Source organism: Ursus americanus, chromosome 8, assembly GCF_024610735.1.
Source record: "Ursus americanus isolate L20-20 chromosome 8, mUrsAme1.1.p, whole genome shotgun sequence".
NCBI classification, from domain to species: domain Eukaryota; kingdom Metazoa; phylum Chordata; class Mammalia; order Carnivora; family Ursidae; genus Ursus; species Ursus americanus.
In genome coordinates, this window is record NC_142134.1 from 15814517 (window position 1) to 15835186 (window position 20670).

Genomic DNA, 20670 nt, shown 5'->3' on the forward strand with positions numbered 1-20670 from the left:
TTTTGATACACCCATGACATGAAATATAATGCCACATGAAAAAGGTGTATATTCATGGATGTTCAGAATATAGAGTATACAACTTGTAAACTGATATTTAGATTATAAAAAATAATTATATTTTTAGTTTTAAAAAAGTGTGTCTGTGTGTATGTGTGTACATACAGTATTTTTTTTTCAAAAATTTATCTCTAATATACAGAAAGTGACATAGACATCAAAGAGTCTCCCTAGAGAATGGGGTAAGGGGACTTTTACTTTTTACTTCATTGATTTCTGTATAAATTGGATTTATTTTAACAAACTAGTATGTACTCTATAACTTTAAAAACATTAGCAAACATAAAGAAAAGTAAAAGCCTTCCTCTTTGGTGGTTGATACTTGAGGGACAGCCTAAGGTATATGCTGGTAATGTTCTAGGTTCTTTGAGTTCTATTTCAAGTTACACTACAGTATAGCTACACATATGGTAAGATTAATCTAGCTTTCTGAAGAAACAGTTTCACAGAACTATACTTTAACATTATGCTTTTAACTTTTATTGAGAATGGGTAGTAAAAAATAAAATAACCACATGAAAGTCTGCTGAAAAGAAAAGCTTTATTGGTCCCTACACTAAGTAAAGTTTCTCTGCTAAATGCTCTCAGTACCTTGGACTTCTTCTTAACATTTATCATAGTTACAATGAGACATTTGTTTAGTTAGTTGTTCAATATTTGTCTTTTCTGATAAATGTTAAGTCCCATGAGGGTAGAGTTTTTGTGTCCTGCACATCAGAAGCATTCAGTAAATATTTGTTGAACAAATGAATGCATTTTCTACAAAATATCTATTGAAAAGAAAATCAAGGTGGGAGTCCCTTAGAGCTTTATTTATTTTTCAGGTGATATTGAACTATTCCTTGACATATTTCTCAGTACTTCGGGATGAAGGTAATTTGCACATAATTAACAATGTTTTTGAAAAATACTGTTAATAATGACAGCTAAAACCCACATTTAAGTACTTAATAGGTACCAGGCAATGTGCTAATTTTTTACATGTATTACCTCATTTAATTTTCAAAACCTGTAATGATAAGCACTTCTGTATTCACCATTTGATATATAAGTATATTGAGTCTTAGCAAGTTCAACTGATTTCCCAGGGTATACAGCGTTAAGCAGTGGGGACAGAATGTGACCCTAGACTTTGGAGCCCTTTGTGCTGTGTGTGCTTCTCTCACCAACACTGCTTCACCACCTGAGACCCCGAACAACTCTGTGCAAGGTAGACAAGGCACAGCCAAGATCACTGTCTCCTCCTTAAAGAAAAACAATCATGGCTCAAACTCAAGTCATCTCATCTTGGTCAAGTGCCTTTTCTCCCACAACATGCTAATGGCAGGAATTATGAGACAAAATGATATGGTCTTGTTTTAAAATTTCAGGTGTTTTTATCCTTTTACTTTTTACAGTCTTGTTCAGGATAGGACTTCACAGATAACTATTACATAATTATATTAATTAGACCAGGGTAAAGAATTTTATTTCTGATTTGGCCTATGAAGTGATGGGATGCACCGAGTACTCAAAATTTCTTTAAGTGACATCAATTTGGCACAACAAATCCATTTTTATGCATATAGTACTAAAGATGCATGAGATAGAAAATCTTGGAAGTGATGAATGAATTTTACACTAATGGATAATATTAAACAGAGCTACATATATTACATTTTCAGAAAGGAAATAAGGAGCTTAAATCCAATTTAAGCTTTAATCCAATTGGAACTTCAATCCAATCCATGATATTGAAGTTCTTGTGAAAAGCAGAACAGAATACACAGCTAAGAAACATCCACAACATTACCTTTGGGTATTTTCTCTTTTGGCTGAGAGATAACAAGTGTCACATCTTCAGGTGCATTTTGTAAAATTTCGACTGCAGCATGGTGGCTGACCCCCTCGAGACTCACACTATTCACAGATATCAAACGGTCTCCTGTAAAAATAGACAATCCAGTATTTTCAAAAACAAAGAGAGATTCATGCTAAATCTTAGAAATGTCACTGCCTGACATTATTTTTCAGTATTTTTGTTTTGCCCAACTTCTACTTTTGCCGTCTGTGCCAATGCATGCCTGTCAGTTAAGTACTTAGGAAATCACCTAAATGTAAAGTACCTGGCTTTAAGCATCCATCCAAGTCAGCTGGTCCTCCAGGGGTAATTGAACTAATAAATACACCTAGATCCAGTCTTCCCATCTTCTCCCCACCAATAATTTGAAATCCTGTGAAACAACACATTTAAGAAAGATCTTCATGACACTGGTGCTTTCAATGACTAATGAGCAGTCTGTCCAATGCACAGAAGTGTAGAGATGCTCATATCAGATATGATAAATAGGTAACACATGTCAAATGGGACTGTTAACTTTGGTGGAAGTTTTGCTTGTAAGCATTTCATCTTTCACATTTCCTGACTGGGTGGGTGGGTGGGGTGAAGGGGCAACCTTCATCTCGATCTGGAGTGGGCTGGTGCCTCAATGCTAATGTTATACTACAGACTTTTTCTCTTTGAATTCTTACATCCCTTTAAGAATCTCAATGACTTACCTAAGCCATACTTCGCATCTTTTTTCAGGTTCACCAAGGTGATCTCCCTTTCTGGTGAAGATACTATGCTCCATCTTTTGTGTAGCACATCTATTGGAAAATTACAACTTTTTAAAAAAAATTTACAATGTAAAATTAAGATAAAATAAACAGAACACGCCCAGGCATTGAGACTGTCTGCTTGTCCCAATTTAAATGTTAACAAAATTCATTAATAGGTTACTTGGTCACTTTGAAATTTTATTTCAAATAATATTATGCCATCGTCTTATATTTTGATGGTGATTTATAGTTCACAAAGGGACTGATTACCATCACATGGTTCAATATGTGATTATCATGCCACTGATACTATCATGTTAATTCCTTATAAATGATTCCTTGTGAAATAAATATATTTCAGTTACAAATGAGTAAATAACTCTCAAGAGTTTAAATGATTTGAGCAGGTTTACTCAGTACAGGCAAGAGTCGAACCTTAAACTTAAGTTTTCTGACACTGTTTCTCTGTTACATCACAGTTGACTTCCTGAATTTGACAATGCTCACTACGTTAAGTATTTTTCACTAATAAGTGGTTTACATTTTTACTTATAATGAATAAAATATTCATGGTAAGTTGTATGGTAAAGCAGCAACAAGAGGAAAATGGATTTACTTTTTAAAATCCTGTTAATAATGACTTGGCTAGCACATTCATGTTCTCAAAGGACTTTCATCTACTTCTTATTTGTGGAGCAATCTTACGAGTTAGGTAAAAAGATTTTAAATCATAGCTTTGCAGATGAGGAATAATAGTTCATAACTTGTTCAACATTACAGCTAGTATCACTCCTAGCAAAATGCCTTTAGTCAATACTTGATAAATGCTAGTTAAATAAATTGAGGGAATGTTAGCATCAGAACTAGAATTTACTTTTTCTTATTTCCACTGAGGGCTTTATTTATTTTTGAGTAGGTAGGTTGATCATTCACAAATATCTCCTAAATTAAACCAATAAATATGCTACTTAAGTGTCATGTTAATAAAATTACTTCATTTACTTAGCAATCTGAGCATGTGAACACACACACACACACACACACACACACACACACACACACACTATCTCATCTTTTCCTGATATGGGCTGAATTATGTCCCTTTACCACCACTCCCAAATTTATATGTTGAACCCCTAACTCTCAGTAGCTCAGAACTTAACTGTTGCTGGAGATAAATAAGAAATGAACATGAGTTCTTTAGGACAAATCCTAATCCAGTAGGACTGGTGTCCTTGTAAGAAGAAATCTGAATAGAGACATGTGCACACATGTGTGCACACAGAGGGAAGACTATGTGAAGACAGAGGGAGAAGACTGCCACCTACAAGCTAAGGAGAGAGGTCGCAGAAGAAATCAATGCTTTCAACATCTTGATCTCAGACTTCTAGCCTCCAAAACTGCGAGAAAATAAATTTCTGTTGTTTAAGTCACCCAGGACTGTGGGACCTTGTTTTAGCGGCTCTAGCAAATTAGTATACTTAATAATATCAATTTTAATTTGATAGTTCAAACTGGTTTGTGTGTGATGTGATGGAACATGAATGCAACACACTTCGAAAGATAATTTTTGTAAACAAAACTTTCAAATTAATCTCTACATAGTTCTTAAGCATACTGCAGCTTTTTGAATATTACAGATTATTTTCAACACATGACTACCCATGGATTTAAAATTGTATAAATGTTACAAAATAAGTAATTTTGTTACATAGCATGTATTAATGCTTAAATGATGCAAATGTGATACTTCATATTCTAGAAATGAACCACTTTAACATCAGAAAAAGTAACAGCAATCATTTGCTCTCTGGAGTAAATTAACTTTATCCCTTAAACACTAAGCATTAATGCAAGTTGGCTAGCTCTCTATAGCATATGTGTCCCTATTTCATTGTTTCTTTTTGACCAAAACTTAGTTATAAACTTAGTTATAATCAATAAGAATAGTAGTAATTCAGTATTTCTAATTAATTTATAAGATTCCAAAAAGAAAAAAAATCACTGGGCAATGGTGTGAAGAACCTTATATACTGGGTATGTGTGTATATATATATATATGTATATACATACATACATATACTTACAAGCATAAAGTCCATGAATTTGTTAATGCCTAGCTTACTATTATCATCTAAGCATCCAAAAATACTTTTATCCTAAAATAGACAAGTATCTCTAATTTTCTGCTAGATCCAATAAAATACAACAGGACAAACCCATAAAATAAAGTGAAACAAATAAGAGGGTAAGTTTAGATTAAGTATTATATGTATACTTTTATCACCATTGTGAAGACAAAGTCCATTTGGTTTATGCAAAGTGTTTTTGCCCTCAATTATAAAACTGATCAATATTCTTAATGTGGCTAAGGAGTATCTGTTAGAAGTCAAAGGTATTGATTCAAAGAATAAAAATGCCATTTACTTTTCCAACGTTATGTACTAACAAGATTGGTTATTTATATTACCTATTTGGCTAATAAGTGCGTGTGTGGGTATAAAAAAAATATTTCCCAGGTAAACATTATTAGAATATATACATATATATACAGACACACACACACACAAAAGAAATGTGTAATATTTTTATGTATTTTTGTCTAGAAGCAACAGATTCAGCTCTCTATATTCAATGATTCACCAGTAGGATTTGAGTAATCATTCATTTGATTACTCTTTCATCTTTCAAATGCTGACTGAACAACTTTCCTGTCAAAGTCCCTCATTAGGCAATTTGGGAAAATAAAATGAGATAATATACATGAAAGCTGTTGCATAGTAAATGTGAGCTGAATCAGTCAGGCTACAAGAGCAAAGACCTAGGCTGACTAATAGAAATGTTAACACGGTCAAGGAAATAGTGGCATTATGAAGGCATGAGTCAGGCCTGTAAAAGAGGAGAGGCTTCTTCCGGCCAGAAATAAAGACTTCAAGGAAGTGGGGTAAGATTTTAGTAAGTGTATTATGGAGATGGTCATACAGCAATATAAGGCATTAGCAAAATCCGAGATGGAAAGAAGGCAGAAAGGGTCCTGGAGTAATGTCACAGATCAGCTTGGCTAGAGTATAAGATTTGAGTAGTGCAGAGATAAATAGTCTTTTGGAAAGGGAAGCTTTGCGAACCCACTCTTTGAAACAGAGATGTCTTCCACTGCACCCCCACTGATATACAGGTAAGTTACTAATGTGAGCACAGGAAGAAGGCAGGATGGCACGCAGCTTTATGCTACTTCACAGTCCTGTGCACATGCCCAGTTTCTATATGCATCCTGTTCACGTAGACGTTCCCAATATTTTCCTTCGGTTAAAAAAAAAAAAGAGGAGGAAGAATCTGAGGTAAACAATGCAGGACAACTCAAACGAACTGAAAGATATAAATAGAATTTATGAATCTCAAAGTAAGGCAGCCAGATATTTCAAGAACCAAGACATTTCTGAGTTATTTGTATTACTATATAAAAACAAGCTTTAATATTGAAGGAGTACATATTTTTAAATCCTAAAAGGATTTTCTTTTCCCATCAGTATACTCTAGGAACACAGCCAATTCTACGAATATTTTAAAGTGAAAAAGAGCTTCAACTTGAAATTTCCACCTCTTTAAGTAACACATGCTGGTGTCCATTCCCAATAATGTTTACTTGGGAAATATCTTTAAAATAATTTCTAAATGTAAAATTTAGGAAAAAAAGGGTATGCCCTCTCTGCATTAGACATATTTGCTTCAGTGTTGCCCTTTTCATCTCTCTTAAGGTTTATGTGGACATATATAGTCCCAACTAAAATAACTGTACATACTAGTGATATATAAATCCATGATTAAAATAAATCTCCTAATAAGAGCATACTTCTGATAAGGCCAAAGTCACGTAATCAACCTGAGTATGAGTCAACAATTTTTTTTTTTTGCAAGAAAAACCGATTTTGTTGGTTACAGATACAGATCCTTTTCAAGTATCAGGCAGCTCCATGCCACCCAACCTACGAGAAACTGGACTATAGGTGGAGGAGACTCTAGATAAATCCATCCCTCTATGGAAAAAGACCAATTTCAAATCTTTGAGATGATGGGTCAGCAGCACCATATTGATATAAAAACAAAGATACATATTTTTCATTATTATACTATCTAATATACTAACTGCTCCAATGGTAGGGTAAGGGGGATAATAATGGAAACTTTGGCGTTTTATTTCTGTGCCAGCACTAATTAATTAGAATAAATTGGGGCCACATAGCATCTCTGGACTCATTTAACTTACCCATAGAATATACTTGGTTTGAATATACTTTAAAGTTCCTTTCAGTCCGAATTTAGTTGACTCTATTTTTTGCTTCTGGTTAATTCCTGCATCTGTTGAATCCTTTTGTGAGCACTTTGGACTTCAATTTTTATTATAATTTTTAACTTTGTTATGTATTCTAATTAAGACATGTGGAAAAATGTAGCATTAACATTACATTTGTCCTTGACATTTGACTAAACAAAGTGTTTTAAAATCTGTTTATGTAACATTTTATTACTTGGAATTGAGATTGTTCACAAGGACAGTAAGTCTCAATATTGGGGAAAAAAGCTTATTTTAGTGTCTGTACCAGGGTAGACTCTGCACTTGAATAACCTACTTTACATGAGTTTTTTGGTTTTTGCATCTAGTTTTTTTTTAAAGAATGACCACAGGACCCCATTATACACTTTTGCAAAAAGACAGATGGCCAATACACAGGAAAAGATAACTGATCAATATCACTAATTTTCAGAGAAATGTAGACCTGAAAAATAGAAAAAAATTTTTTTTTGAAGATTAGAATACACTGAATAAAGAGTCTTTGCATACAAATATAAGGAGACACCTTCCTTATGGGTTAAAAGTCCAAGGCATGAAATATTTTATCTGCAAAATGATGTAGGGATTCATAAAGTAAGTGTATGAACTTACTAAAAGAACAATTCATCTCATTTTTGGGGTCCAGTGTTTGACCCCATTTTGTGGTTTGGATAGGAAGGAAGGTGACAAATTTAGCTAAGAGTTACTTTTCAATTATTTAGTAATCCTGATTTATAGTAAAATAAGAAACATTGAAAACCAATTTTACATAATTGTTGCATCAGTTCTACATTTTCTTTTTTTTGGTTTTTACTCTCTTGGGAAGAAATATTATAAGAAGTATGTGTTTTTTTTTTTTTTTAAAGATTAAGGAACTTTTTTTTTTAAATCACAATTAATCAGAGTTTTATAATCCTTCCCATAACTCTGTTTTATTACAAGATTCATGCCTTTTTTTCTTTTATCTTCTTCTTTGTCATATTTTACATTCTTTAAGGGTCTCTGAAAGTCACAAAAGGTTAAGATTGAATTCTGTTTGTTGGTTTTTGTATTAAATGATGAATAATTCAATATTAACTGATGCTAAGTTCTAATTGTCTTATAATAATCCTGATCATCAAGGAAGAACACCGAAATTAGAATAAGAAGTCCTATATTTGATTGATGGGCAAGGAATTTACTTTTTTTGATACTCAGTTAACCTTATTTGGAAAAATGTGTTTGCCATGTTCTCTTGTGTGAATCTTAGACTTGATTCTCAACAAAGCACTAAGTCAGGACTATGCGGGCAGATCCCAAGAGAATTTTGAAGAAAACAGGCTTGTCTGCAAGCCAACTGGGGCACACCTCCACAGGAAGGTGGGTTGGCTACCTTCCTCAGCAGGGGGCGTTAACCTCAGAAGATGAGGTTTCTGAAGGTTTGAACAGAGCAACCTGCACATGTTGCTCGTTTGGTGTCCACTGTAAATTCATATTCTTTTCTATCAGAACCTAGGTTTAAACACATTTCAGGTTCTCATCTTTTAAAAGATTATTATCCAGCTTCTTTCAAAAGTTTAGCTTGGAGAAACAATACCTACAAACGATTGGGCATTATTATACTAGGACATTGTCTAAAGAGTAGAATAGAGTATGGGCTCTGGAATCACGGATCATGTGTTCAAATCATGGCTCCAGCACTTGCCAGTTCCATGACCTTCGGCACAACTCAATCTCTCTAATGCTTTGGCTTCTCATTTATGAAAAGGAAGTAACATTAGCACAGGCCTCATAGGATTGTTGTGGTAATTAAATGAGGGATTAAACAAAGTGCTTAGAACAGTGTCTGGCACATGCAAGCACTCAAAAACTATTAGCCAAAATTTTTGCCACTATGGACTTGTTAAAATTGAGCTATTTTACGCACAGAGGTATTCTATATTCAGTCCATGCAAGGCATTTGGTCATCATAAAGCTATATATCATAGTCTTAAAGATTTTATTTATTTATTTGACATAGAGAGAGAGAGCACAAATAGGCAGAGCGGCAGGCAGAGGGAGAGAGAAAAGCAGGCTCCCGCTGAGCAGAGCCCGATGTGGGACTTGATCTCAGGCCCCTGGGATCATGACCTGTGCTGAAGACAGATGCTTAACCAACTGAGCCACCCAGGTGCCCCAGTCTTAGTAACCTAAGCCCAAGTTTAAGCTCACTGATTTTTCCTTCAATGATATGCCCTCAGATTTTTTGAGGACGCATTGAAAAAATGAGATAAAAAATTCTTCATTTGCTATGAGTATCCAAGATATTGTTTGTATTTTCACTTTTTGACTCATTTTTACTTTCAAGAAAAATTTTCCTCTCTTAAAAAACTGCTGTGGGTATTTCTATTAGAAAATGATAATTATACAAAATAGCACCTGGTGTCTGACAGTTTTAACCTATAAAAACTGCAGTTTCATAGGGTTCAACCCACTGTCAGACCTTCATTTTTGCCTTGGCTCTCAGGAAATTAGATCTAAACTTAAGGGTAAGACTGAAACATTTTTGGAGGAAAGTTGTATATATACATTAATAAAATGTTCTTTCTACCCATGTAAGTTGTTAGAAAGATCAGATAAGGGGTGCCTGAGTGGCACAGTCATTAAGCCTCTGCCTTCGGCTCAGGGCGTGATCCCAGAGTCCTGGGATGGAGCCCCACATCAGGCTCCTCCGCTGGGAGCCTGCTTCTTCCTCTCCCACTCCCCCTGCTTGTGTTCCCTCTCTTGCTGGTTGTCTCTGTCAAATAAATAAATAAAATCTTAAAAAAAATCAGATAAGGTAATGTAGATGAAAGTATTTTGTAATCTAAAAAATTTGAATCCACCGACTCAAGTCATTACACAAAATTTCTTCCTACACTTCGTTACTTCTTAGACTCCTTCTAAACTGCAAACACTTAAACTCCTCAAATTATTATTTTTTTAAAGATTTTATTTATTTGAGAGAGAGAGAACATGAGCAGGGTGAGAGGCATAAGGAGAGGGAGAAGCAGACTCCCTGCTGAGTAGGAGACCGACGTAGAGTTCAATCCCTGACCTGAGTCAAAGGCAGATGCTTAACCGACTGAGCCATCCAGGTGCCCCTAAATTATTTTTTCAAAAGATTTGAGAGAGAGAGAGAGAGAGCCCATGCGCAAGTGGGGGAAGGGGCACAGGGAGAGGGAGGGAATCTCAAGAAGACTCCCCACTGAGCACGGAGCCCCATGTATGCTTGACCCCAGGACCCATAAAATCATGACCTAAGCCAAAACCAAGAGCTGGATGCTCAACTGACTGAGCCACCTAGGCACCCTTTCAAATTCTTTCCATAATATTAGGATAAGACTCAAAACTGATCCCTATTTAGTTCTTGAGCATTACTCTGGCCCCATGTATCTCCATACTGAAATCCCCTGCAGTTCCCGGAATCTGGTATTCTCTCACTTGTCTCCCTGTCCGATCACACTGTCACCTTGGTCTGGAATGCTTATCCACAACATTGTCTGAATGTCCTCCTTTTATCTCCAGATCCAGCTCAAGCATCCTCAGTTAAAATAACTGCCTCAGTTAAAACTCTTTAATACAGCTGAATTACTATCAGCTTTCCAGGAGTCCTTATTTATAATGTTATTTCTCTAGTTCACCATCTAGTCTAAGTCACAGGTCCCATCACATCACCATGATGCTGAAAAATACGACTGTCCCCTGACTCCAGTGTAAGACCCAAAATCCTTAGCATAGAACTGAAGACTCTTCAATACTATGTCCAAGACTATCTCATAAGGTACAAGAGAAAAGATATGATGAAAATGAGGGGAAAAACATTTTGTAAACCTACCATTTTCTTTTAAGGGTACTTGGGATGAAGAATTTCCAGAACTATGCAAAGTCATTCCTGTGGTATAAATTAAATTATTAGACAGTTTATAAAATGGTCAGATACTATAGCAGTAATTTCTGATAAGTTCATAAAAATCAATAAAATATTAAGGCAGCAACATTTTAAAAAATTTACACTCAGAAAAACGGGCTTATTTACTGTTTTTAATATCCAAGTTAAGTATATCAGCTTGTTTTGCAGAATAAATTTTAACACAAATGTATTGTTTTTGGCAATAACATTTTGATATGTCAAATATGAAATGATGAAACTGAAATGAGTTTTCAAAGCATTTGCTCAAATGTTAAAAGAAAATTTAATATTCAATAGGAATGAATAATCCTAAAAAACAAATGTGGAAAATAAATTTTCTTTAATGAGTGAGTTTTATTTTGTGTTTTTCAATAAAATAGTTACTATTCTACATGTGTAATGGATTTTTATGTAGATGAAAGCATTTCTAATGAAAATAGCTTAGAATCTATAAGGGATCCTATTATATATGAATATACTTTTAAAAGTACTTTCTAAATGACTGAACTAGTGTCTTCTTAGGCTATTTTCAACACATAGGGTGGTGACCTATAGGGTGAAATATTGCCTTTTATCTCTTTAAAGTTCTTCACTAATTCAATTTAAATTGACACTAGTATCATCTCTGAAAGCTATGGAAGCCTACATTAATAAAGTAATGTTGCTCTCTGTAAATATCTACCAACTATAAAGTTCTCTTTTGACTTCATTTACTCCACAGAACTTCAATCCAACTACAAAAAAAAAATTTTTTTTTAACTTTGTGTAATTAGGGTTAAATGATCAAATTTGATCTAAGTGAGAGTTAACTAGTATTACTTGGTAAAACAGCAGCAGAAGAGGGTGTCTTTGTTTCTCTTTTGTCTCCCCAGCTGTCTCCTGAGTAGTCGTTCACACCTCTGTGATTAAATACCTACCCCTCTGAAGGATTGCAGTGCATTTCCCTTTTAAGACGCATAAAGCAATAGGAAACCTGAACTATTTATAAGATAGTAGGTGCTTATAAATTTCTATACTTAAATACTTAATATGCCCCAGCTACCTGGGAGAATTGGAAAAAAAAAAAAACTTAAATAAGAATTTCCACCTACTAACAATAGCACATTTTATAAAATTAACTGGTTTGAGAGATATTTGCATTCATGGTAAGCCGAAAGTATCCTAAATAAACTTTTGTTTAAAAACAATACAGTATGAGTGGAGCCCACTCCCACAAGCCTGTATGGAAAATCCAAAGGAAGGCTGTCCAAAGCCATGGTACCAGACAGTCTGGGTTCTTTCAGTACGACCGCCATGGTTTTTAACTGTGACCAAGAGGAAGTGAAGTAACAGTTTGTGCCTTGAAGTAATCACCTGTTAAATCAGTTTTTGATTTGACTTGGTGCATTTTAAGTAGCCTAAAATTTCATATTCAAAAGCAGCTTTGGCAATTAGGACATAGAAGCAAAAATAATATATTGGTCACTAACATCACTTCGTTCATTTCACTAGGAGCATGAGGTACAGGAGAAAGAAGGTAAGCTTGTTTATGCTGACCTATAACATATGCTTGACCAGGGTCTTCAAAGGATGAGTCTGATTCATGTTTCCTCCTTTCAGGACTTCTATTTAAACTTGCAACAGACTTTGAACTAAAGAGGGAAAAGCAAGGTAGGAGGGGGATGTGTCAATGTAAAAAAATATGGTGAAAATAACAAAATGTCAAAACAAAAACAAATGTATGAAATGTAGAATTTAAAAATATGTAGTTGGGTAATTATGTTCTTACTTATTAAGTTTTGTGAGTCCTGCCAAAGATTCTGTATCAGATCTCGCCATCTGGTGTAATGGTTTTCCTACCAACTCCGCAATGGTTTGTGGTGGGGATTCCATGTTAACAGTGACATTTTTCCGATGAGGATAGAGAGAGGCCTGACTGAGATCGTGGTATGATTTACTCATCCCTCTAGGCTTTTCCTCCCATGAAGCTTTGTCACTCTTCTCTTTTGCATTGTTTTGCAATGGCTGGTAAAGCGACAGCTCTGAGCAGGAGAGCCTCTTCAGAATCTCAGCTTGAACTGACAGAGGTCGAACGGCAAGTTTGTTCAGGGTGCTGCTGGCCAGACTGCCAGTGCTGATTGCTCGTCCCATATTAAATCCTCTAACGGACTCTGCTTGGAGATTCAGGCTCCTAAACGAAGCTCTCTCTACAAGGAAATAGGATGGCTTTACACGATGGGAACACCGCAGTACCTTTATGAGAAGAGTCATTTCAATAAGTAAAATACAGCATGCACTTTTTAATTGTTTTGATTGCCAACGTAAGTAGCAGCTTTCCAAGTGTGGCAATCAAGGATTTGAAAAAAAGAGTTTGGAAGATCCTGGTTTTCAAACCATCTCTCCATCCTTGTAGCTTTCTCGCAGCCAGGGCCTGGTCAGTATTTCCTACCTCCTCTAATGAACCTTGAGCACCTAATAATGCTTGCTGACCTCAAATTCCCAATTATGGGTTTCAGTTAAAAATGAAAACAACATTTGGCACAGAAATTTCAACCCCAGGGGTGTCTCTGCTAAAATTCCTGCAAGCCAAGGATGGGGAGAGGGAGAGATGGAGCCTGGACAGGCTGACATGAAAAAGAAGCTATGCAGAGGAGAATTTTGTCCAGAGAAAAAGTTCTTGACTATTATATTTTTTAAAGCTCATGGCAGATTGCGATGGTTGTGCAACTCTGTGAAGAGACTAAAAACCAGTGAATTGTATACTTTCAGCGGGTGCAATGTAGAGCGTGGGAATTATGTCTCAATAAAACCGCTACCAAAAAGAAAAAAAGAAAGCTTTTACAGAAAATTATTTCTTTTGTTATTTTATTACATGCCAATCTCACCTTCCCACTTCGTTGACTTTTCATGATTTGACTGAGGCACAGGAGCCATGGGAGAATCAAGTATTACTTGCCTTCTTTCATTTGTTTGGTTTCTGTTAATAAACATGATCAAGGAGCTGGGGTTCTCTTTCTGCTTAAATTCCTTTCACTACTAAATACACACCCAAAGTCTTTCAGAGGCTAAATTTAGAGATACTCCAGGACAAGTGCTTGCTTATTCTGTTTTGTGAGAGCTAATATCATGGCAGTATTTGAGCATTTGAGGCTATTAATGAAAGCACTGTATCACAGAATTTTAGCATCAAAATCCTTTCACGTAAATAAAGGACCAGGAGCACAAAATTTCAAATGATTTAGTTCATGCATTAGTAATCCACATTACAAGGCACCCCCCATTTGGTGCCTCCATGGAAAGTACCAACCCTATGTGGCACACTGTAAGGAATACGGCTAGACGGCAATGTAAAGTGGCTGCAAAAACTTCCTTTTAAAAAGAAAATATCAAATGTTGCGGACTTAGATCTTTAGATTGTTTCATTTATCTTCTAATTCCTAGGAAGATTTATAATTAATATTTCCCCTCAGGCATAAAGAGATAGGAAAATACTGAAGACTTTTAAAATGCATCAGAATGAAGTTTAAATAAACATGTTTCATTGTCAACAGGCAAATTTAATGTCCTTTCACTGAATTGGAAATGGACACCAAATTAAAACATGAGAATAAAAATAAGATATTGGTTTAAAAATTCCCAGAATGATCTTTAGCTTAAAATACATTTTATTAGAGCAGATAACATGATTTCTATTTTCTTTTGCTTTGAGAGCAGACTTTAATCAAAGATGCAAAACTAAGTGTTACACAGATTCAACTACCAGGAAATGCCTTTACACCCAACAGGTTTCTTCACCCTTAAGGAAGATGTAGACCACACTTTGGTAGAAAAAGGGACAGACCCTTTTGTAAACATATCAAAGATTATGCTAGTCAAATCCATTCATAGCCTCATCCTGGGTAAGACTTAAAATGCTGCATATATTTATTGGATGGGAGCATAAACCATCCATTTATCTGATCTGTCCTTCATCCCCTTCACCTGGAAAGAACTCCAATATGGACTGCCAGGATGGGAAAGGACATTAGAATGGGCCTACATCCTAATACTAATGTTCCAAATTTGAACTCAAAGGTTGACTAGTTCTACACGAAATCTGCCATCCACACTACCTCATCTCTCTGCTTGTGCTATCATTCAGTCCCTTGTACTATTTGGTATTTCCTTATATCATCAACTCAACTGTATGCTCTTTTAAGGGGAGTGACTTCATTTATTTCTGTTACTCCACCGCACCCAGCATCATACCTTATAAGTAGTAAGTGCTCAATAAATGATTATTACTCTTAATTTCATTCTATGCAAATTAGTTCTTTGAAAACTCATCAAATAGAAATCAAGAGATCAGGGTTCCAGCCTCATTTGACCTCTATGAGGTCAGGTGAGACACTGTGCTCTGAACCTGCTTCCTCATCAGTAGAATTTGGGACTTAAGGCCTCTAGGGTTCTAGCGCCAACCTTCTATGATGCTAAAGAAGTAGCATACATTTGTTAGCCCATCAACCTCCTACAGACAACTCCAGCTATTTTCACTTGTCTAGTACAGACAGCTAAGTAGGCAGGTAGTTACTTCTAAGCCATTTTAAGCAAAAAAATAATTTCTTTGAAGGTTTAACAAAATGTGGAAAAAGAGGTAGGTAATACCATCTTAAAGTGCTTTCACATATGAGTTCAAGGATCCATAGCTGTTGTGTTCCTTGGTGCAAACCTGTAGGATACATAGGGCATTCCCATTTCATGGATGAGGAAAATGAGACTCCTAGAAGTCAGTTACTTTCCTAAGGGGTCTACTAGTACTGCTACTACTACTACTACTTCTGTTAGTGGTAGTAGCAGTAAAACAACGTTGATGATGGTGATGATAACAATACTGAATCTTTATTCAATACCTCTGTGCCAGGCACCTTTAAGGTGCTTACATGTATGATCTCATTCCATCTTCACAACAACCTCACGATGTAGGTATGGTCATTATGACAATCATTTCACAGACGGGGAACTAAGGCAGAGTTTAAGTGCCTGTCCAAGGTTTCAGAGCTTATAAATAATAGAGCAAGGTTTGGACCCTGGCAGTCTGGTTCCATAGTTCATGCTGTTAACTATTATACTATTTTGTTCTTCAGTATAAGAAATGCTGAGGATGAAAGGCTGGCTTCAGAGTTTTGTCTTTTGATTTTTTTCATAATAGCACATTATACCACATCTGTAATGATGTAACCTTCAATTGTTCACTTTTGGTTTGTTATTGACTAGATTATTAGTCCAAGTAGGAATACTGATAGCTCTAATAAGTTTGATATTTCACTGCACTTTAAAATATGTAAGAGCATACAATTTTTTAGCAGAGCAAAGTTGGTAAAGAAAAGGAATAATGAGATTACTTGACAGCAGTAGTTACCATATTTTAGCATGCATAAAAATCATTACTGAAGAAAGCCTGTTAAAATGCAGATTCCAGGGACCCAATACCCAAAGACGGTGATTCACCAAGTTTCAGGTGGGTTTCTGGAATCTTCATTTTTAATAAAGCATACACCCCTACCGTCTTGACTCTGAAAGGCTGAGAAACATCTATTCATAGGCTGCCATCACCCCAGTCTGATCCTATGGGGAATACATTTTTTGTAAGATTTCAGGATGTGAGAAAGTTTGGATACAGAATTCATAGGACTCTGCTGCACAAGGTCATCAGTGCTATTCCGTTAAATTGAAAAATCTAATTCTTGGGGCGCCTGGGTGGCACAGCGGTTGGGCGTCTGCCTTTGGTTCAGGGCGTGATCCCGGCGTTATGGGATCGAGCCCCACATCAGGCTCCTCCACTATGAGCCTGCTTCTTCCTCTCCCACTCCCCCTGCTTGTGTTCCCTCTCTCCCTGGCTGTCTCTATCTCTGTCAAATAAATAAATAAAATCTTAAAAAAAAAAATCTAATTCTTCAGAGTATTTCACAGAAGTCTATAAGAATTTATTATGCAGAACTAGATTTTGTATAACTTTAATCTCTACATGAGGTCTTGCAGAGTAAGCTTTAAATATTTCAGTTCTGATGGAGATATTTTTTTCAGAGCTGAACTGGTTTCTTCTGCTGGTTCCTTTTCAAGAGGAACTGACACCACTCTCCTGACCATTTATACTCGGTATGGGAGTTATTCATCTCAGTCTCTGAAGCGGGACACACTCAAGTAAAACTAACATGTGGGAAATCTGCCACCCCCAAACTGTTACAGCATGTAACTTCACTGTCCTGGGTGCATACTCCCCTTGCCCCCTGCCTTCTCATGTTTTTTCCCCTCACCTGGAAAGCCCTTCCATTTATCTTCAACCTACTTAGTTATTTTTGTCCTTCAAATTCCAGTTCAAGTGCCACTACTGGAGTATTCTAGCCTCTGATCTCCCTCTCTTCTTACTGTAAACCCTGTAGTCTGTATGATATAATCTGTTATTAAAACCTGGACCCTCTAATGTGTATTTTTGTTTCATGTATGTTGGTCTCACTTTCCCAAATAGTATGTAACTTTACTATGGGTAGAGACCATGACTCAAATATCATATTTATATCAGTTCGCCTCATGATTAGCAAAAGCAGACATTTCAACAGGTACTCCCAGACTGATCCGAGGCGCTGTTTTCAAAATGAACATAAAGTTGAAATCCTCGCTTCATTTGTGGCACCTTTATAAAGTTGACTTAGTCATTTAACATCGATACACCTTGTAACTTTCATCCTAAACATGGAAATTCTTCTTAAAATTTGCGGCAAAAACCAAGCTTGTACTCTGATCATCTGACACAATCTGTTTCTCCTTACCGATATCTTGGGCGTCTTGGTTGCTCTGTCTTGCCCTCATCTGCAGCTGGAACTTATGCTGGGAAGAGCAAAGGTGTAGCAGGTACTGGCAAACCTTACTGTTGTCTGTCTGGAAGGCATGTTTTATTCCATCTGATGTATTTTGCAATGTGATTTTCTTTTTCTACAATATAAATCAGCGGTGTTAATAATTAGGATGTTTTCCTACCACATGACTAAATTCTGTAAACAGTAATTAATAAGTACAGATATTATTTTTATTTCACATTAAGCATGAGTATTCCTTGACCTGAATCTAATATTAACATAGAAAAACAGAACCCTGTTATTACTACAGATTCAGCAAATAAATCAACATCATTTGTCACTTTCAGAAATTGTAGCCTAAATCAGGCAATATACCAGCTACCAGCAAGGGAAAAATTTCTTTCAATGAGATTATTGATATTTTGAGGTTACCGCAATGTTTACAAACACCAAAACTGTTTGAAAAAGACATTACAAAAATATGTTCTTCTTGGGTAAGAAGATGATGTTCAACAAAAATTGATTTATTAATAATATATAAGAGCTGTGATTTTGCCAAGAAGAATCTTGGTGGCCTGAAGTCTGGGATGGAAATTGTGAAAAGTTAAAAGAAAATGTGGGAATAGAGAGGCACCGGGTAACATGGGTGCTGTGATGAGAGAGAAAACACATCAGTATTTAGAGACAGAGTGATTCTTGCATTCAAATTCAGGGGGAAACAGGAGAACCACCAATTAGTGTTATCTCATCTATGTTTCTTGAAAAATAAACATCTCTTGTGTAAGAGGGCATCCCAAAATGTTGCAACCTCAGGGGTGAGGCTTGTAGAAGATCCATACGTCTTAAAAGACTAGCATTCAGCGTGCCAGGAATCTTAAGTCTCCAGAGAATTGCTTAAGTCCAAGTAGATTTTACTCTAGCTCTTGGCTGCTTCTACTGCACAAATTATTCCTTCTACTCATCTCCCTTGTCTTCAAATGCAGAAATAGGCAAAGAGAAGTCAAATTTAGTGAGGCTCACAAATGACACAATAATAGAGTATTACTGAAACTTCAATCATGCAGGTGCCTTCTTCATAATTTATGGTCTTGTTAATTTATAATTTTTTTTAAAGATTTTATTTATTTATTTGACAGAGAGAGAGACAGCCAGTGAGAGAGGGAACATAGGCAGGGGGAGTGGGAGAGGAGGAAGCAGGCTCCCAGCGGAGAAGCCTGATGCGGGGCTGCATCCCAGGACTCCGGGATCATGCCCTGAGCCGACGGCAGACACTTAACGACTGAGCCACCCAGGCGCCCCTAATTTATAAATTTTTATACTGACTTTGCTTACTTACATAAATTCACTTAAACTTTATATCACAGCTATAAATAGAAAACCAGTACCACTTTCCATAAATAGAATCCAGCTATTAAAAATATGTAATCAGGGGGGCCTGGGTGGCTCAGTTGGTTAAACGTCTGCCTTCAGCTCAGGTCATGATCTCAGGATCTTGGCACCAAAGCCCGCATGGGGCTGCCTGCTCAGCAGGGTGTCTGCTTCTCCCTCTTCCTCTGCCCCTGCTCCCCACTTGTGCTCTCTATCTCAAATAAATACATAAAATCTTTAAAAAAATATGTAATCAATGCAAAAGGTAAATTCTAGCTGGATGTATTGCCAATGAAATCTCTGGGACCCTGTTCTCTCTTTCTTAAAAAAGGAAATCAGCAAGTATTAAAGAGGAGTAAAAGACTCAGTAGCACCAAACTAGTATCTTGACTACCAGTAGTATACCTAGTGATGATTCAAATAATTGGGGATTTTTTTTCCCAAACAAACATAACCACTGTCAATTAATTCCCTAGGATATTGTTCTCCACAGTTGTAAAGCTGTACAGGTTTGAAACAAATTATATTAATTGATTCTAAGTGTTTACTGATAAACTGGACAAGAAATGTGCCCAAGGGAATTCAGTTGTGAGACATGAGAAAGGCAAAGGAGGGTGACTTTTCCAACTCCCCAGAGGCTAGAGCGGGGGGGGGGGGGGGAAAGGAGGGTTGAAAAGAGCTCTGTGTTGGAGAAGGAACTTTGGGATAAACAAGTTTTGTTAAACACAGGAACAGTCTGCATGGGAATGTGGTCTATTCTCTATTACTGGAGACCTTTAAAGATGAGCTATTCACAGTTACTTCTATGGATGGCAGGGCTGGTGTGATAGCTTGGCAAACAACAGAGAGCTGAATGCTAGACAATCTATTTGATTTGTTGCCTTTTCTAAATCGGTCCAAATTAGATTTGTATTTAATTAATCTAAGGTTTCCTCCAAATATTTGCTCTGCCCGCATTTCCATTGGAGAAGGTAAATTATACCGGGCAATTTCCTGGTCTTGACAATCTTGGGAAGATGAGGCTGTCTGGGCTTTCCTGAGAGAACACATTATCATCTGGTGACCGTGGTGGTACCTCTAGGCTTCACAGGAAACCAACCAACTCACCATCAAGTCTAGAACTGATTTCAAAGGTCTCTAGGTTGAAAATTAACCGGAGTAAGTTGGGACCTTAGGATTGGTGTCCTTATCAACAGTGTTCTAGTGAGACCGTATTTCAGCCCAAATATGAACTAGAGAAGTCAGTAGTCCCTGAATGCCATTAGGAAAGCAAATAGATATCTTAACATTTTTTTATTCACCTCTGGGGCTTCCCAATTGTATTTCAATGTTCAGACACTCCAACTACTTCCAAAATCAAAACATGCCTTTATGGCTCACTATCTTTCATAAACATGATATTCTAAAACTCTTATCTCCGAATGGAGTATACACGAAAACTTAAAACTGCACAAAGTTCTGGGACATTAAAAATTTTTTTAGTTCATAAAATCCAATAAATCTTTGGATTGCTAAAATCCAAACAAAGTTGCTGTGAGGGGTCCATTAATGAGCTAGACAAAATTTACTAGGGTTAAAATAATTACTTAAAAAAATATATTAGAGGGGTT

At 36.3% G+C, this 20670-nt stretch overlaps 1 protein-coding gene across 15 annotated transcripts in view; it reads right to left on the bottom strand.

Moving 5' to 3' along the window:
- The window catches only part of PTPN13 (protein tyrosine phosphatase non-receptor type 13), a 199199-nt gene that overhangs the window by 43784 nt on the left and 134745 nt on the right, over positions 1 to 20670 (bottom strand). For 8 of the 15 annotated variants that reach the window (XM_045791283.2, XM_045791210.2, XM_045791254.2 and 5 more), the window contains 7 exons: positions 17666 to 17828; positions 12649 to 13066; positions 12417 to 12511; positions 10806 to 10862; positions 2599 to 2688; positions 2166 to 2273; positions 1853 to 1984 (listed from right to left, as the gene is read on the bottom strand). In XM_045791283.2, coding sequence (XP_045647239.1) covers positions 1853 to 1984; positions 2166 to 2273; positions 2599 to 2688; positions 10806 to 10862; positions 12417 to 12511; positions 12649 to 13066; positions 17666 to 17828 — 1063 coding nt within the window. The remainder of the gene's footprint in view (positions 1 to 1852; positions 1985 to 2165; positions 2274 to 2598; positions 2689 to 10805; positions 10863 to 12416; positions 12512 to 12648; positions 13067 to 17665; positions 17829 to 20670) is intronic. The other 7 variants (XM_045791235.2, XM_045791226.2, XM_045791303.2 and 4 more) reach the window with 5 other exon arrangements.